At 39.5% G+C, this 15,990-nt stretch overlaps 1 protein-coding gene across 4 annotated transcripts; it reads left to right on the forward strand.

The window, feature by feature from the left end:
• The first annotated feature begins 82 nt into the window (after nucleotides 1-82).
• Nucleotides 83-15,286, forward strand: ildr2 (immunoglobulin-like domain containing receptor 2). Of its 4 annotated transcripts, XM_044132103.1 has the most exons (10): nucleotides 83-221; nucleotides 4,266-4,595; nucleotides 5,271-5,390; nucleotides 7,888-7,944; nucleotides 8,811-8,957; nucleotides 9,044-9,217; nucleotides 9,556-9,669; nucleotides 11,403-11,598; nucleotides 12,125-12,791; nucleotides 14,732-15,286. In XM_044132103.1, exons 1-10 carry the CDS (start codon nucleotides 179-181, stop codon nucleotides 14,765-14,767), a joined length of 1,884 nt encoding a protein of 627 aa, XP_043988038.1. In that variant the 5' UTR covers nucleotides 83-178; the 3' UTR covers nucleotides 14,768-15,286. The 4 variants fall into 4 exon arrangements, with proteins under 4 accessions (XP_043988038.1, XP_043988040.1, XP_043988039.1 ...); XM_044132105.1 differs by lacking the exon at nucleotides 9,556-9,669; XM_044132104.1 differs by lacking the exon at nucleotides 7,888-7,944.
• The last annotated feature ends 704 nt before the right edge of the window (nucleotides 15,287-15,990 follow it).

Consider the following 15,990-nt stretch of genomic DNA (forward strand, 5'->3'; position numbering starts at 1 on the left):
AAAGCATTTTGTCAAACAGTTGGATTTTATAGTTTTGTGTCAGAGCTCCCCTTTGTCAGTGAAGTGGTACAGTCCCGTTAGACGCAGCCTGGCTCCGGTCTGCAGCAGCCGCACTCAGAGCGGACATCGACAACATTAACATGCGGATAAAAACCGTTTTACCATAAACACGGAATATATGATGAACTTTTACCGGTTGGCGGTTTTACTGGGAGCATCGGGTGAGTTTATTTCCTTTTATTACAACATGTTTAACAGCCTTTCTGTTCTCGACAACAGCGCAACAGGTTGTGCCCGTAAACTTCAGCTTATCCCAAACCCGCTGGCCTCAGCGAGGAACCCGCTGAAGGGTTTAGGTTATGTTTTAACCTTCACCGAGCCAAACTAGACCGGCTCCCTTTAATAGCCGAGGTCTGGACAAATATTTTGAACTGTCTTCACATATTTTTGGCTTCTGGGAAAGCCTTCCTTGTGCAATTGGCTGCTGATTGTCATTAATCATTGTGAAAATTCCTCAGGGTGCTAAATATTTGCTGTTGGAAGAATTTGTGATACAGCAACGCTGTATCAACAAGACTATTCAAGCTTTTCAAATGTAGCAAAATTATATGCATTTGGAATAGTACGGGTTTTTTAGTAGGTGTTAGTGGTAATTAATGCAATTATTATAACTGCATTATAACGGAGAGTTTTTTTTTTAATTTTAATGTCTCTGCATTATACACTATACAAAGTATAACTGGTTAGGAAGAGTAAAAAGCAAATAAAAATAATTCAAATAATCCAAAAAGTTAGCAGTAGTATGAACAATACTAAATAAAACAATTCTAATCTGCACTAGTATCAGTAACAACAAAGATAGTAGGGAGGGGGGGGGGGGGGGGGACAAAGTACAGCAATGAAATGCAAAATTACCAACATGGAATCTAAAATAAACCTTAAAAAATCAGTTTAGAAAATATCTCAAGCATTAACAATAAGTACTTTGTAAAAACATCCCAAGAGGAAAGTTACAAACAGTTTTTCTATGAAGAGTTTGTTTTTTTTGTCACTTAAAAACTTAAACTTAAAAAAGTTCAGCACCTCGATACCTTGTGGAGAATCTGCATCTACTTGTGAAAAATTTAGGAGCTTCCAAAGACTGGCAAGCTAAGTAGGAGTAAATCCACAAATTTATTGTGAAATAGACTTTGCAGTAGTCAGGGTTACTCACAGCAGTCATTTTCATTTAAAAAAACAAACAAACTGATAATAATAATAATAATAATAATAATAATAATAATAATAATAATAATAATAATAATGATGATGATGATGATGATGATGATGATGATGATGATGATGATGATGATGATGATGATAATAATATGTGGACACATTATAAGGCAGATTCCATCCTGTGTAGATATGAGCTTCAAAGATTGTTTGAAGTTAAGCTTGGAAGCAACAAAGCTTAATTTCTTGACTTCTGGGTGCTTTTGGAAATCTGCAGAGGAATCCTCCATCAACCATTGAGTCTATTTTCAGTCTTATCCATGGCATTTGTTGGAATAATGAGTCGATGTGAAGGAATGCACTACAGGGAGAAAAAAGGCAGGAAATGTGACGGTTATTGGGAGGAAAAGCCTGACCGTGTTCAGGAAACCACCAGCGTCCAGCAGCAGAGTTGTGACCTGGAATACCTCATACTGTTTTAACGGCTCCTCTAACACTGAAATAACACCTTCAGTCAGAGCACAGGTGGCGAGGAGCCTGCCTCTTAGACCACAGTATCCATCACAGTAAACAATGGTTAACACACGTGCTTCGTGATGCATACAGACGTTTTCCTCTTTGCTTATTCAAAACTCCTCTCACAACAAACTGAATGCATTCATGGAGGAACGGTTTGGTTTAAATCTTCAGTGGCTAATTGGTCTGTTCGGAGCCAGCTGTATGAGGCCGGACGCTCCTATTGGCTCAGAGTCTGTGACCTCCTTCCCCCCTCTCAGCTCCTCAACTGGGACAGCAAAGTGGGGAACAATGGTCAGCTCCATAAAGAAGGAAACAAAGGGAAGACCGCAGCTCCTCCACTGGAGGAATTCAGGATCTCAGGCCACGTTGTACACAACACTTTTCGCAGAGCTTAAAGTTGTGAGGTTAAAGTTTATGGTGGAGGATTTGGAATATGTGACAAGTGAAAAAACTGGATTTCTATAAAACAAGTATTCATGAGGCAGAAAAATAATCAGGTCATGTTGGAGTAAAAAAAAAAAAAGAACAATAAGACAAAAAATATTAAAGACTAATTATTAAATTTATTTTTAAAGACTTAATTTTAAAATGAAAAAAAAAATCTCATTTTAAAATATTTCAATAAAACCAAAATTAAAATATCCTGATGTTTAGATTTTTATTGTTTCTTAATAAAATTTAAAAAAATCTAGCTTGCTTTTAATCATTGTTTGAAAGACCAAAAGAAAAACATAAATGTATTATTTTCTTTAAAAATATAAGAAATAGTAGAACATAAAAAACTAACTGTTCATTTGTATGTAATTAATTCCTAAAAGAATAATAAAAAAATATTGATGTATATTGATATATATCAATATACATCCATGATGTATATTTTTAAAATAGTTTGTAAATGACAGGAAAGTTCAGACTTTTCTTCTGAACAGCAGAAGTATAGTTTTACTAATAAAACATCAATAAATATCATTACTTATGAAAAACATATTCAAGTCTCCCAGCAAAGGTTCACTAAGCCTAATGGTCTTTTTCTTAGTGCTGTAAGCCAAAAAGAAAATGAGTAAATTAGATTTCAGGGTCTGGTTAAAGTAATTTTTTTAAAACACGTTGATTAATTATTGTAAAATGTAAAAAAAAAAAAAATGCTTTCTGAACGCTTTGTGCTTTAGACCACTGACTGATAAGAACCATTGAAATACAACCACTGCATTATTAATTAAACTGGTTATTGCAGAGAAGAGAAACAGAACTAATTGTTCTAATCAGGGCCTGGCTATTTTTAATTAAAAGAGAGTAAATAAACATGGTAAACACAGGGTGAGTTCTCCTCCTGCTGCTCTGAAGGAAAGGCAGACTGGTTGACTTGCTTTTGTTTTCATTTCCTGTCTTGAGGGAAATGTTTAAAACCAGTTCCTGCCCCACCTAGAGCTAAAATGACTTTCAGGCATTACTCACGAGCATCTGACTGCTGCATCCCCTCCCTGTGTGATCACAGTCCCCCTGGCTCCCCTCAGTCCTCCCCCGGTCCCCCCACGCTACACTGGAATTTAACCTCCTGACCCCAAAGCCTGAACAGCAGAAGAGCCCCCCACACACCTAATCTCTGTTCCTGTCTTCTCCCATTTTGACGCAATGCAAATTACAGTTTCTTATCCTGAATCTTCTGCACAGATAAAGAAGATCTACAGCTGTTTCTACAGAAATAAAACTGTAATTTACATGCATTTTTCAGCCTTAAAGAGGTTCCTTCAAAACCTCTTGGGCTATGCTCTTTTGTATGACACTAAAGGAGCGTCAAAAAATAATTAATTAGCAGGTACAACAACAAAAAAATGCTATAAACCATTAGCTGTAAAAAGCTACCGTGAAAAGCACACTCTGGGAAATGTTCAGGTGTGAAGCTGAAAGCAAGCTCGTTCAAGTCTGAAAGTTGGGTTGGTCAGATCAATTATTGCAGAGAAAAGAAAGTATAGTAAGTCGTTAATAGGCCATAAAAAATTCGTCCCTTTATACAATATCGCTAAAAATGTTTTATGTGGTTGCAAAGTGACATCATGTGAAAAGACAATGGTTGTTTAACTTATTTAATGTTTTTGTAAAGAACTGTAACAAATGTCAGTATGTCACATCAGCATTAATAAGCCAATATAAACTAGAACACATTTATGAAGTGAAAACAAAATAGATGCTTTTCAAATTTTGGAAGAAAACCTACGAGAAACTACAAAACACTAAACACTGGGGAAGAGGTTTAGATTTTTTTTTTCCTCATCTCAAATGCAAAATGTAAATAGTTTTTGCACAATTTTGGATTAATCAATTATCTGACTGTTGTTCTTTCAGCACATGGATTTTAAAATCGATTGCTGAGTTACTTGACTGTTACCTCAATAATTGATTCATCACGATTAGTGTAATTAATCACTTCAGTCCTAGTTGATATACCAAATATCCAGGAATAAGAGTTCAGTTTGGACAATTGTTCTCTCAGTGTCATAAAAAATATCTGTCTCTGTCTGTGCTTGTGTCAGTCTGCGTGTGTAATGGCATGCACGTCACAGTGCGGGAGAAGAAGCAGTACGCCATGCTCTTCCAGTCCGTGGTCCTCCGGTGCCAGTATCAGACGTCCTCCAGCAAGCCTCCGGTGGTGCAGTGGCGGTACAAGTCCTACTGTCGAGACTCCACACAAGCCTCCTTCTCCCTGCCCGACTCTCTGGGCTACAAGGCCTCGGAGCTGGGAGCCACGGCCCAGGTGGAGTGCTCCGACAGCAGCCGGACGGTCCGGATCGTGGCCTCGAAGCAGGAGTCGTCTGTGACGCTGACCGAGCACTACAAAGACAGAGACGTCACCATCGTAAACAGTAATGCTGTCCGCTTTTTCCTCCACAATGCAAAAACACAAAGTCTTACGAAATATTTGGTCTAGCTTCTGCTGCAAATGTCTTGGTGGACTTGAAATAAGACAAAACTAACTTACAAGTAACTTTTGAGCAAGATATAGGAGCTTATTTTAAGTCAATATTTTCTTAATATTGATGATGCTCATATGAAAAAATACAGGCTATAAGTGCAATAAACTGCCAGTGGAAAAAGACATTCTCCATGTTATATGCGAAATTATTTACCATGTTAACTAGTTCTTTTTCATCAATATTAAGGAATTATTCACTTAAAACCAGCTTTTATTTCTTGCTGGAAAGTTATGTCTTATTTTAAGGGTACTAAGATATTTGCACTACAAACTAGACCAAAAAAACTTGGTGTGATTTTGTCTTTTTGCAGCTCATGACAAACGTTTGAATGGGACAGCTGCTGAGTCTGTTTGAATCATCGCTGTTCTCTCCATATAATAAGAATTTGTGTCATAGTTTCACAATACAGGAGGAGGACCAGTCTCATGAGCTCAACCTCCTTGTCTAAAGTTTTACAAAACTCACCCTTCATCATCACTCAACCCCTCTTTTCTTCAGAATGAATTTATCTTCATCTCATCTTCACAGAAATCCTCTAAATTTGAGCTTTATGTCTCCATGCAGAGGCCGACCTTCGCATCGGGGAGCTGCAGTGGGGCGACAGCGGCGTGTATTTCTGTAAAGTCATCGTTGCCGATGATCTGGTGGGAAACGATGAGGACCACATGGAGTTACTGGTTCTCGGTATGGCTGCGGATGAAGCAACATAAAGTTTATAGCCGTAAATGTTTTTGAAAAAGGTGCCTTCTTTGGGCTGCATTCCCAAGTGCCTTTACGGCAGCTGCCATGGAAACAGCCTTTAGATGGTCCTGATCCGTCATGACACACTCTATTGTTCAGCCAGTCGTGCATTTCAGAGGATCTGTGTGCACTTGACTGGACTGGAAAAGAACTTAAAAGTCAGTGAGGCTGGGCAGCAGAGTCCTGAAGGATTGTGTGTGTTCTATTGGTTCACTGGGAGTACTGGTTCCCGGTTAATGATTGTACAGGTCTTGCAAATCTCCATCAAACAGCTCGTACTTCACTGATAAAAGTCAGAGAATTAGCATTTTCTGTAAACTGGAGCTCTTTACAGAGATGGTTGTCCTCCCAAGACCAACTTTGACCTGAGGCCTATTAGACTGACCTGATCAAAGAAATAGACTATTTCAAACCTCAAAAAACCACTCAAAACAACCCAGGAAATCACAATTTAACTTATTACAGTTTTAGGAACCATGAGCTGACCTTGTTTTACGACAGAAGTGGTACAAATGCTGCCATTCCTCGCCTCTCTAAACAGAACAATTTTATATCTCAAAAATTCCCTCTTTTTCACAGTTTTCTTCTCAACTAACTGATCCTTGGCTAAGTTTTTCTTCTTTTTTTTCTGAATTTCTGCTTTTCACACTTTGTTGTTTGCCCCCTGTTGTCTTCCAAAATCCCCTCATAAATTAGCCCATGACTCACTCCATAACCTTCCAATCACTGCCTGCTCCTCGCAACCGCAACGCTCCTCGTCTTTCTCCAGTTGCTCCGTGTTTCAGATGGTATGTGAGTACAGTTGCAAGGCCAAGGTAGCAAGATTGTTTTGTTTTTTTGGGGGGGTTTTTTTTGCCTCGACACTCCCTACCAACAGCTGACTCAGCACGTTTGGAATAAGCTGTTCGCAGTACCAGGAGAGTTTGGTTTCTGCTTGCAGACAGACAGATCATCTGCTGGCCTTTACTCTAATCACAGTTGTTTAAAATCTCATAATAAGCACATGGGGCAAAAACAAGTGGCTCAACCTCAGAATGTTGCAGTTTTCTACCTGATGAAATTATTCCTGACATAAAAAAAGAGAGCAAAAGAACATTGTCTTTTAAATATAATACAACTCTTTAAACCATTTTTTATGATCTGCTATGGAAAAGGGTCGACCTCTGATTTGACTTTTCGCCTTGTTGCTAAAATATGTTTGGATTATGTTTGGCAGAAACAAACAAAAACTATCCAATGTTATATTGCTGAAGCTGGTGCCTTTAAACAGCAGTGTCAAACAAAATGTAGAAGCTAAAACTATGTTTTATTATTATCATTAGGCCTCTCTTTAACCAGGAAGTCCCACTGAGATCAGAAATCTCTTTAAGAAGTGAGACAACATAAAAATCAGAACCATGTAGATCAAACATTGCACGATAAATACGACAAATTACACACAGTGATCTCAGAGGAAAAACGATGACGTTCCTTCTTCACTGCATTTTTTATAAACCTTAAAAGGCTTAATGGATGGAAGTGTTTTGAGTTCAATCCAACTCCGTAATGCATGGTAGGAAAATGCTGTTTTGCCCGAAATCTGTCAAAGTCAGACATTCGAAAGCAACCATTTGGAGGGACTAAGTGGTGTTTATGGAGCTGACAGAAAATAGGTTACTGAGGCATTCTGTGAGTTCACCCAGCAGGGCTTTATACATTAAGAGATACACATGAAAGATCTTGCATTTGAGACGAAATTTGAAGGCGGCCCTTTAGAGGAGGAGGCTGCATGCATGTACAGTATGTCACAGGAATCAGTTACGGACAAATACATGGATTTAGCCGTTTTCTGAAATATAAAACTGAAATATTTCTGTCTTCTTACCTAGGTTAACGAACTGAGCATTTAAGCCTTTCATCAGTTCCTATTCCCAGTTACGTAGAGGAGGACACACTTTTAATCATTACATCATCAGACATAAAGAGTCCTTGATTGTTAAAGAGTTGCAGGAACGTTTTTGACAAAACCATAAACTTTGTTTTTTGGGGGGGTATTTAAAACCGATTTCAGACCTTTTAAAAGTTGTAATGCCAGTAATAGCAGATCTGTAGATCATCTGGAAAAATGCAATTTAGTTTGAATGTTTTTATCAACTCGTCAGCTCCACTGGGTTCATTGCTGGTGGTCTTCCTATCTGTTTCTTACTGATAGTAATGACTTTTCTATGAATAAGTACCCAACATGACCCCATTCAAGGAAACACACCTGCTCTTTTAATGCTTTTCCTGTATGTTTGCTAAGCCTAATTTTGTACAATCTTAGTTTCTTTGATTAATTGATTATTGCATGAACATCAATCATCATCTCTGCTGCCAGATTTGCTAATTTGCCTGACCATATTTGGCGCTGCTTCCTGCTTCTTCTGTCTGGGCTTCACCTGTGCTCTCCCTCTCTCTGCAGGCAGGACAGGTGAGCAGGACGATCTTCTGCCTGAGTTTGATATGGAGATCATGCCAGGTACAGCCAATCAGCTGCCGCTTCTCTGCATTTTCTAGCTTTTCTGTCGCCTGCTAACTGATTGAACTCACACTCATCATAACCAGCGCTTGTCTTGACTCTGAAATAAGTTATGGGCTTCCATCTAACGACTTCTTGCTGTTTAAAAGGCAGACCTGGTGCTTTATCTTTAGTCATAGTTTAAATTCTTTGGAGAGCTCTGGTGGGCTGTGCAGATTTTGCTTGATGCCTCCCCTGGGGAGGTGTGTTGTCTGTAATTTGGAGATGTGATCAAGGATTAATGTTACTGTAAGTTCCCTCGAGATCCCCGCCACCAAGCTCTGCTTCATGTCACTCAGAACCATTATAAAAGCTACAATTGGAAGAGAAACTGGTTTACTAGGGGTGAGAAGTTAGCTTGTTAGGGTAAAAGATAAAACAGGACTTCTGAATTTACGCTCAAACTAATTCTGAGATAACATTTGTGTACAGATAAAAGATATCTCATGTAATATTTTAATCCCAAAATGTCATTTTTTTTATTAGCTGTAAGCAGAAAATCATCATGATTAACACAAAGTGTTTGAGGTACTGAAATAAATGAACTTTCCGGTATCATTCCAATTTATTAAATGGGTCTTTAAGCACCTTTGTTTTGGGTCTGCCTTGTATATACTAATGTTGTGTTGCTCTAATCACAGTCGCAGTGCAATCTGAACAAGTTATAACATTATTGTTTTTGGCTGCTTGTCAATAAATCAGATCAGCATTAAAGGTGTATTTATCGTTTGCTGTATTTTCTTCCTGTTTGTGTGTGTGTGTGTGTGTGCGTATGTGCGTGTGTGTGTGTGTGTGTGTGTGTGTGTGTGTGTGTTTGTGTAAAACAGAGTGGGCGTTTGTGGGCTCCGTGGCCCTGGGCAGTGTCCTGTTCCTCCTGTTGTTGGGGATCTGCTGGTGCCAGTGCTGTCCTCACTCCTGCTGCTGCTACGTCAGCTGCTGCTGCTGCCCTGATACCTGCTGCTGCCCACGACACCGTCAGTAACACAGACAGCCATCCGCTGTATTTCCACTTCTCTTACCGACTGCCTGGGTGGTGTTGATGTGTTGTTGATTTGTTCAGTGTACGAGGCAGGGAAGATGGCAAAGTCCCGACAGGCGGCTTCGGTTCCCTCCCAGGTTCCTGTGTATCCTTACTACATCTCCAGTGTGCCGACTGTGGTCCCTCTTGCTCCTTCATCCCAACTGGACCCAAAGATCTCATCAATCGCCTCGACTGAAAATAACCTGGCTGGAGGTGAGTCATCGCTCCTTAAATGGTTTACTTCCTCTAAACCCTAGAAGGAAGTGAAAATAGCTCGTTTATCACTTTACAACCTCATAAATGTAATACTCCCTCCTTTAATTTCTCAGAGCTTCGAAGGAAATATGATTCATGGAAAACCATTAATCATTGAGCGTCTAACTCTGACTCTATCTGTCACCTTTGACTCCTTTTCAAAACAGAAACATCTCTTTGTGTCATGCATGCTTGTGAATTAACACCTCATGAATCATTTTGTGTGTGTGCGTCTTTGCCTGTAAACATCCTCCTTGTCTGTGTGTGTATGGCTGCTTGTGTGTCTGCATCTACAGTGCGCAGTGGTTACCGTCTGACCAGCAGCCAAGACCAGGACTCAATGAAAGTTTTGTACTACATAGAGAAGGAGCTGGCTCAGTTTCCAACCAGCAGGTTGGCTTCACTCAAATGTAAGCCGCCACTAAGTAGGTCTTTTTCTCAGTGTCTCTACGGCCGTGTGAGTGTGTGTCATTCTGTCTTTCTTATGTGTGCGATTTGCGTGAGTCAAATAGTGGTAGAATCCATCTAGTCTTCTTAACCATCTCAAAAACATATGACTAATTCAGAGTGCTTTGAGTATGTTTTTAATGTCTTTTTCTCTTCACCAGAATCTTATGAAATGTCCAAAATTTTAAAAAAGCCTGCAAATATTCAGACTTATCACTTTTTTTTTCAAATGAAATCTGGTTTTATTGAAAGGGTTTATTTTTTTTAATTGAGATTGTGAGAAAAGAATATCTGAAACACATCTAAAGACATGAGCAACCTAGACACAAATGAGAAACATGTACAATCATTAAAATTGTTGACGTTTCCAGCATCAGACAGATATAAGATATTTAGCCTGATTTAATTGCTATTAATGTGAAACAGAAATCAACCATTATTCTGCCTTCTGTTTAAATATATTTACTATTACACTTATATTATTTATGTCTTTTTTTTCAAGTAACGCAGGGAGTCCAGCAAGTTCATATCAGCTGGTTAATTTGTCTGCTGAGGTAGTCAGTCTGCAGTAAGGATGGACTCTCTTGTATTTCACACAATTTGCATTGTAAATCAGGTGCACAACGGAAACAAAGAGCGCAAAACATCTCCTCTGTTTTCATTTATTATGGAACGTAAATTAACATTTGTGTGAATCACTTTTTCTTCCCTTTAGCTTCCAATGTTTTCCTTCTCTTGCAGATCTGCCTTTCAGCCTCTCACTTCTTGCACTGTTTTAAAAAAAAGTCTCTAATATTGGCAGCAACGGTTTCCAGAGTCTTTCTGTGTAAATATGGTAAAATTCTGGCAACCACAGCTACTGGTATTTTACCGTAAATTAGAGACAGGTTTCTTACTAGTGTACCTTACCTCCAAACAATGTGCTGAGATTTGAAGGTTCTTTACAATTCTTTCCTTCTGACTTTTTTTTAATTCAAGAAAAACAGCTATGAACAAATTAGCGGAAGCAGTCGACTATTGTCTAAAAAAAAAAAGAAACAACCAGAAAACCTAAAGCACAGAGTGTAATAACTAATGATCTGCTGACTAAAGACACTTTGGTAATTAAAGTACAACATGAGTTAATCATCTTTATCACAAGATTAGCATGAAGAAACTCAGACATGCTCAGAAACTCTCAAAAAGGGAGGTTCTCAATAGTGTTGTTTTAAACAATTACAGCCACAGAGAAGAAGGAAGACAGTAAGCAATGATTTATATCTGACAAGTTTGGGGCTAAATAAATGTGGATTTTCTAGATGTAAACATCCAAAAATTAGCCAATTAAATTTTAATATTGTGATAAAGTTCAAGAGGATCTGTGGAGTATTGTTGAGAGGAAGGTCTCAACAATAGCAGGAGCTATGAGGAAAAGACTCATCACCTTCATTGCACGCCTCAGTAATTAATACAAAGTTTCTAAGCAGTTGTTTAGAGTTTTCTGTTGTAATAATAAAAAGAATGCACATTAGACCTAATCCTTAATGTGGATCAGATGGAAGTTTGTTACCACCACAGACATTTATTTTCAAGTGCTGCCAAATGTTTTCATATTTCATCCAAGCAGAACTCATTCCTCCTCTGTGAAATGTTGCAATACATTCTGAGGATTCCCATAAATCTTCCTGTTTTGAATGTCGCCACAATCACTTCTCAGCCAGCAGCATGTCAGAGCTGAGCTCCCTTCACGATGGAGGGAACACGGATTTCAGACGCAACTATCAGACGGTCCAGATGAAGGCGCTGCCGCCCATCCCGGACCGCGAGGAGCAGGTGAGAGCGGCTCCACCCGCGCAGAGTCGGAGGCCCAGACGAAATGACGGGAGTCTCTCAGACGATGAATTGGAGCGAAGGTAACGGTGTTTGTAACGCCACAGATTCTGGAATAGGCTACCTTCACACTTGTTGTCAGAGCCAGGAGTGGTCTGATGCCGGTTAAGTTCATATAATCATAATTTCCCTTCGTTCTTGACTTCCTGATTCACCATCTCTGGGTTTTTCTGGTTCAGAGTTATGATGTACAGTATGTCTCACATCAATAACATGAAAGCTAGAAAGATGCAAAATGTCCGTTCAGACAAATGCAAGTGGCACAGATTGGACTTTTGGGGGGTGAAAATATTGAAATTGGGCTTCAGACTGTGGTGAGAAAGCCAGATAAAGTTCGCATTGGGGGGGTAGGGGGGAGCAGATTTGAGTCACTTTTATCTGCTGTGTGAATGTAGTTATTGCTCTTTTATAGTACCTTAAAAAAATATTCATGGCTCTTGAAACTTTCCCACATTTTACTGGAACAAACTTCAACCTATGGGACATTTTCAAAATAGGTAACAGAGTAACAATGTCAAGCAAAATAAGCTGTAATAATTGTTGCTGTAGGTGGAATCCCCGCTCCGAGCACCTGCAGAGGAAGACGTTGAGCAGACGAGGTCGCACCGGCTCCCTGGATGAGCTGGAGGAGTTCGCACAATTCTACAATTCCCGCGCTCGTCGTCCTGAGCCTCCAGATCGGCTCCGTGTGCGGGACTACAGCCCACCGCGGCGTTTCTACCGAGAGGAGAACGATACCTGGGCCCGCCGGAGCCCCTCACCTTTAATGCACAAGAGAAGGGACACATGGGACAGTGACCGTCCTTCTCGACCGCCCCTGAGCAAAAGCTATGATGACGGCTTCCTTACCAGCGTGCTGGAGAGGAAGGCGAGAGGCCGGGAAGGGAACAGGAGCGCTGGGAGAGCGGATGAGGACAGCGACACTCCGTCTAAAGGCAGCTCCAGGGGAAAAGCCAGCGACAGCTACTACAGCCGGTCGCCCAGCCACCGTCCAGATGAGGACGACCCTTTGCCTCCGTATTCTGAACTGGAGGCCGAGCGATACCGTCGGGGTGACCTGACCCCAGACAGGTACCGCACAGCAGAACCGCCCCAATCAGACAGATACAGGACCGCAGAGCCAGGCTCGAGGCCTTTCTCCTACACCCGTCCCCACCAGGGAATGTCCCAGACACTACAAGGGGGCAGAGAGGAGCGGGACAGGAGCCGAAACCTGGTGAGTTACTTGTAGCAGGAACAAGAACTTCCTTCCTCCACCGCTCTGCAGGAAAAGAGCGTTTATGTCCTGTAATTTGCTGCAAGTCAAGCCCAATGGCATCCGGTAGTTTTCTTGTTGTGAACATTATCGCAAGTGGACTCCACTACTAAAACCTGAAAAGGCTTTGGTAAATATAAAAGGTGTAAAATTGAACAAAATTGAAAAAACTCAGCACAAAGATACGCAATATGACCAGAATATAATACAAAATATGTTATTCAAAGAGCACAAAGAGACAAATAAAAGTAACCAAAAAAAGGCAACAGAACCATAAAAATGACTACCGAATTAATGCAAGCTGATGAAAAGAGACAAAAATCAACAAAAAATGAACAAATGTCCCACATATAACAAACTGAGAGAAATCAAATAAAAATTATAGACAAGTAATAATAAATCTATAAGTGTCCAATTTATGACACAAAACCATCTAAATAAAATTAAAATATGAGGAACCATGAAAGATTCAAATTTAAATCAGGAAATATTCATCTTTGGGCACAGAATGACAAAATAGTGGCAGATGATATGACACAATTATAAAGTGATGCAAATTGATAAGCAATGCCTTAAATATTAGCTGATGACTGGAAGTAGACAATCCCATATCAAAATCTGCCAATAGCCTGAAGATATTACATCCATATTTTCCTTTTTTATTCTTTAGAGTTCTAACCTCTGTCTGCTTGTCATGAAACATGCTGAACATTTGCAACCTTGAGAGAATTTAAGTGTCAAAGTCACCGAAGTTCACAGTTATTAATGCTAACGGTACTAAGCTAGCCAGATTGCAAATATGCATTTTAATGTTGACAAATTGAAAAGTTTGTGTTGCCATTTTAAAGTTTAAAGTAAGACAGATCCGAAATCTGCTTCCAGTCTCTGATCCATGTATCTCTTCAACTATGAAACGATGCAAAATTACCTCAAAGTGAGCAAATATGAGTAAAAAGACAAGCTTGAGTGCAGAAAGTCCACAAAATAAAACAACTATCAAATGATGCCTAATTGCACAGTAACTTCAGGCATGTCTGTCTTCAAAGTGGGGGGATTGTTACATTTTTGTTCCCAGAAGTTTGTTTTATTATTCATAATGTGTCCTGGTGACCTCCGGTTTCAGTCCAATTAGGGCCTTTGTTTCCAGCCCTCCCTGAAATTCCCTTCTGGTTCTTTTTTTAAATGATTTTTTTGTGCAATTTCAGCTCATTATTTTAAATTTCCAACCCACATTTAGTTATCTGCTTCAGCAGCAATTGGAAGAGAGTACACAAAATTTCTGATTAAGACCCACAGTTTTCATTTCATAAACTGTGGGCACCCTAAAAAAGAGTACGTAAGTTTGATATGCACAATTAAATTATTGAGGTGCTTACAAACACACCTAAATAATTTCTACAGGTCTGCAGGAGGTGTAAAATATGCATTATTCTTTATGCATGTCGAGAATATCAAGCGTTTACAGATTGCTCTGTAGCCCTCCAGTGGAAATAAAATGAACTGCAGCACAAGTTAGTTCACTGAAGATTTTTTTGTCTGTTTTTGTTGTATTTGTTGTCAATAAGAAACATTCATCATTAATGTTTGTGTATATATTTTCATCTCTTGTGACTTTAAAATATAAGGCATAGTGGAACACTGAACTATTAGTTTTTAACATATTGTCCTTTTGAGGTGTTATTATTTTTCTTTTTACAGGAATGTCCTTTAAATCACAACTAATTCTTGATATATTCTCTCAGTCTAAAATTTGTCTTTCCTTCCTTTCCAATGTTTTAAATCTCAAACAAATCTTACTAAAACCCTTCCTCTGCATGGTTTCCAGCCGTCACACTGGTTAAGCACCGTCACTCAGCATGAGCGTCTCTAACCTGCAGCCTCTCGCTGTATTTCCCTAACAGAGCGCTGCACTGAGCAGGGATTCTCTGGTAGTGTGACGAGGCACTCGGACCTCCACCTGCACAGAGCTGCCGGTCCGTTCGTTTTATCCGTCCTGCATGCAGCTACGCAGGGAGAAGCTAACTGTCTCCACCAGCAGCTGCATGAAGTCTGGCTCGTCTTGAAATAACCTCAGTGGGAAACAACGTTAGAGGAAGGAAAACCTGAGACAGACTGAGGCATCCAGCCTCTGCTGTTAGAGCTTGAAGGTTTCTGGATTATACTTGTGCATAAATGATACTGTATCACGTGTATTTGTACATGCATATTTTATGTAAGGTATGACCCCTTTTTTTGTCCATTTTGTCTGGTGGCTAAATTTACACAAGTGCCGAGATGTTTTATTTTATCTGTCCAATTTTTGCAGGTAAAAACCTCTGCAGCCTCCACTCTGCTTATTTATATGTCAGTACTCTGTAACTCAGGTTAACTCTGCATTTTGTCCTTGTATCTTTCCTTTTTGTGACTGTTTTGGAAGTACTTCACCTTGAATTTGTAATAAAAAATATCTTCTGAAATCCTGTCACTTTATCATAAGTGCAGAACATAGCTGACTCTCTCTTGGTTTGGCTTCGCAGATGCAAAAGTTTTACATTTGTGATTAACCGTTCAGTAGCTAAACTCTTAGATTATTTTTAAATTGTTCAAATAAAAATATAATGTTCCTAAAATTATTTCACTGGATTGCCAGACGGATGCGTCCAGTGATTGTTCTGTTCTCTTCCTGCCTTGCTTGTCATTTTTCCAATTATTTTAGGCTCATTATTTATTCCTTTGTCTGTCTGGGAGAGTTTAGGCAAGAGGTTGACGCCATTTGATCTAGACTTAGTATATGAACATGCATCAGCTGAAGCTTACTATACTACTTTATATCATGTATCTTGTTCGCCTATGTTAGGACTTGCTCCATTGATACATTTTTAGGCAAAAATTATGCTACATGTTTGGAAGAAAATAAATAAGAAACCTATTAATTCTGATACCCAGATTAATGAACCATCATGCTGAACTTTTTCACATAGTGGACAGAAGCCAGCACAGACTGAAAGGTGCTGCATCTTCTCTCTAGACAAAGACAAAGAAGGAATTAAGGAACTGCAGAGAGCAGAGCTTTTCATCTCTGCTTCATTTCTTAGAGTATTGAGAAACACTTGTGTGAGAAGTGAAGAGTACTTCAGCACAGGCCGGTCTGTGCTGTGTCTGTGCTGGAAAGCTGGAAGAG

Source organism: Gambusia affinis, linkage group LG11 (genome assembly GCF_019740435.1).
Source record: "Gambusia affinis linkage group LG11, SWU_Gaff_1.0, whole genome shotgun sequence".
Taxonomy (NCBI): Eukaryota; Metazoa; Chordata; class Actinopteri; order Cyprinodontiformes; family Poeciliidae; genus Gambusia; species Gambusia affinis.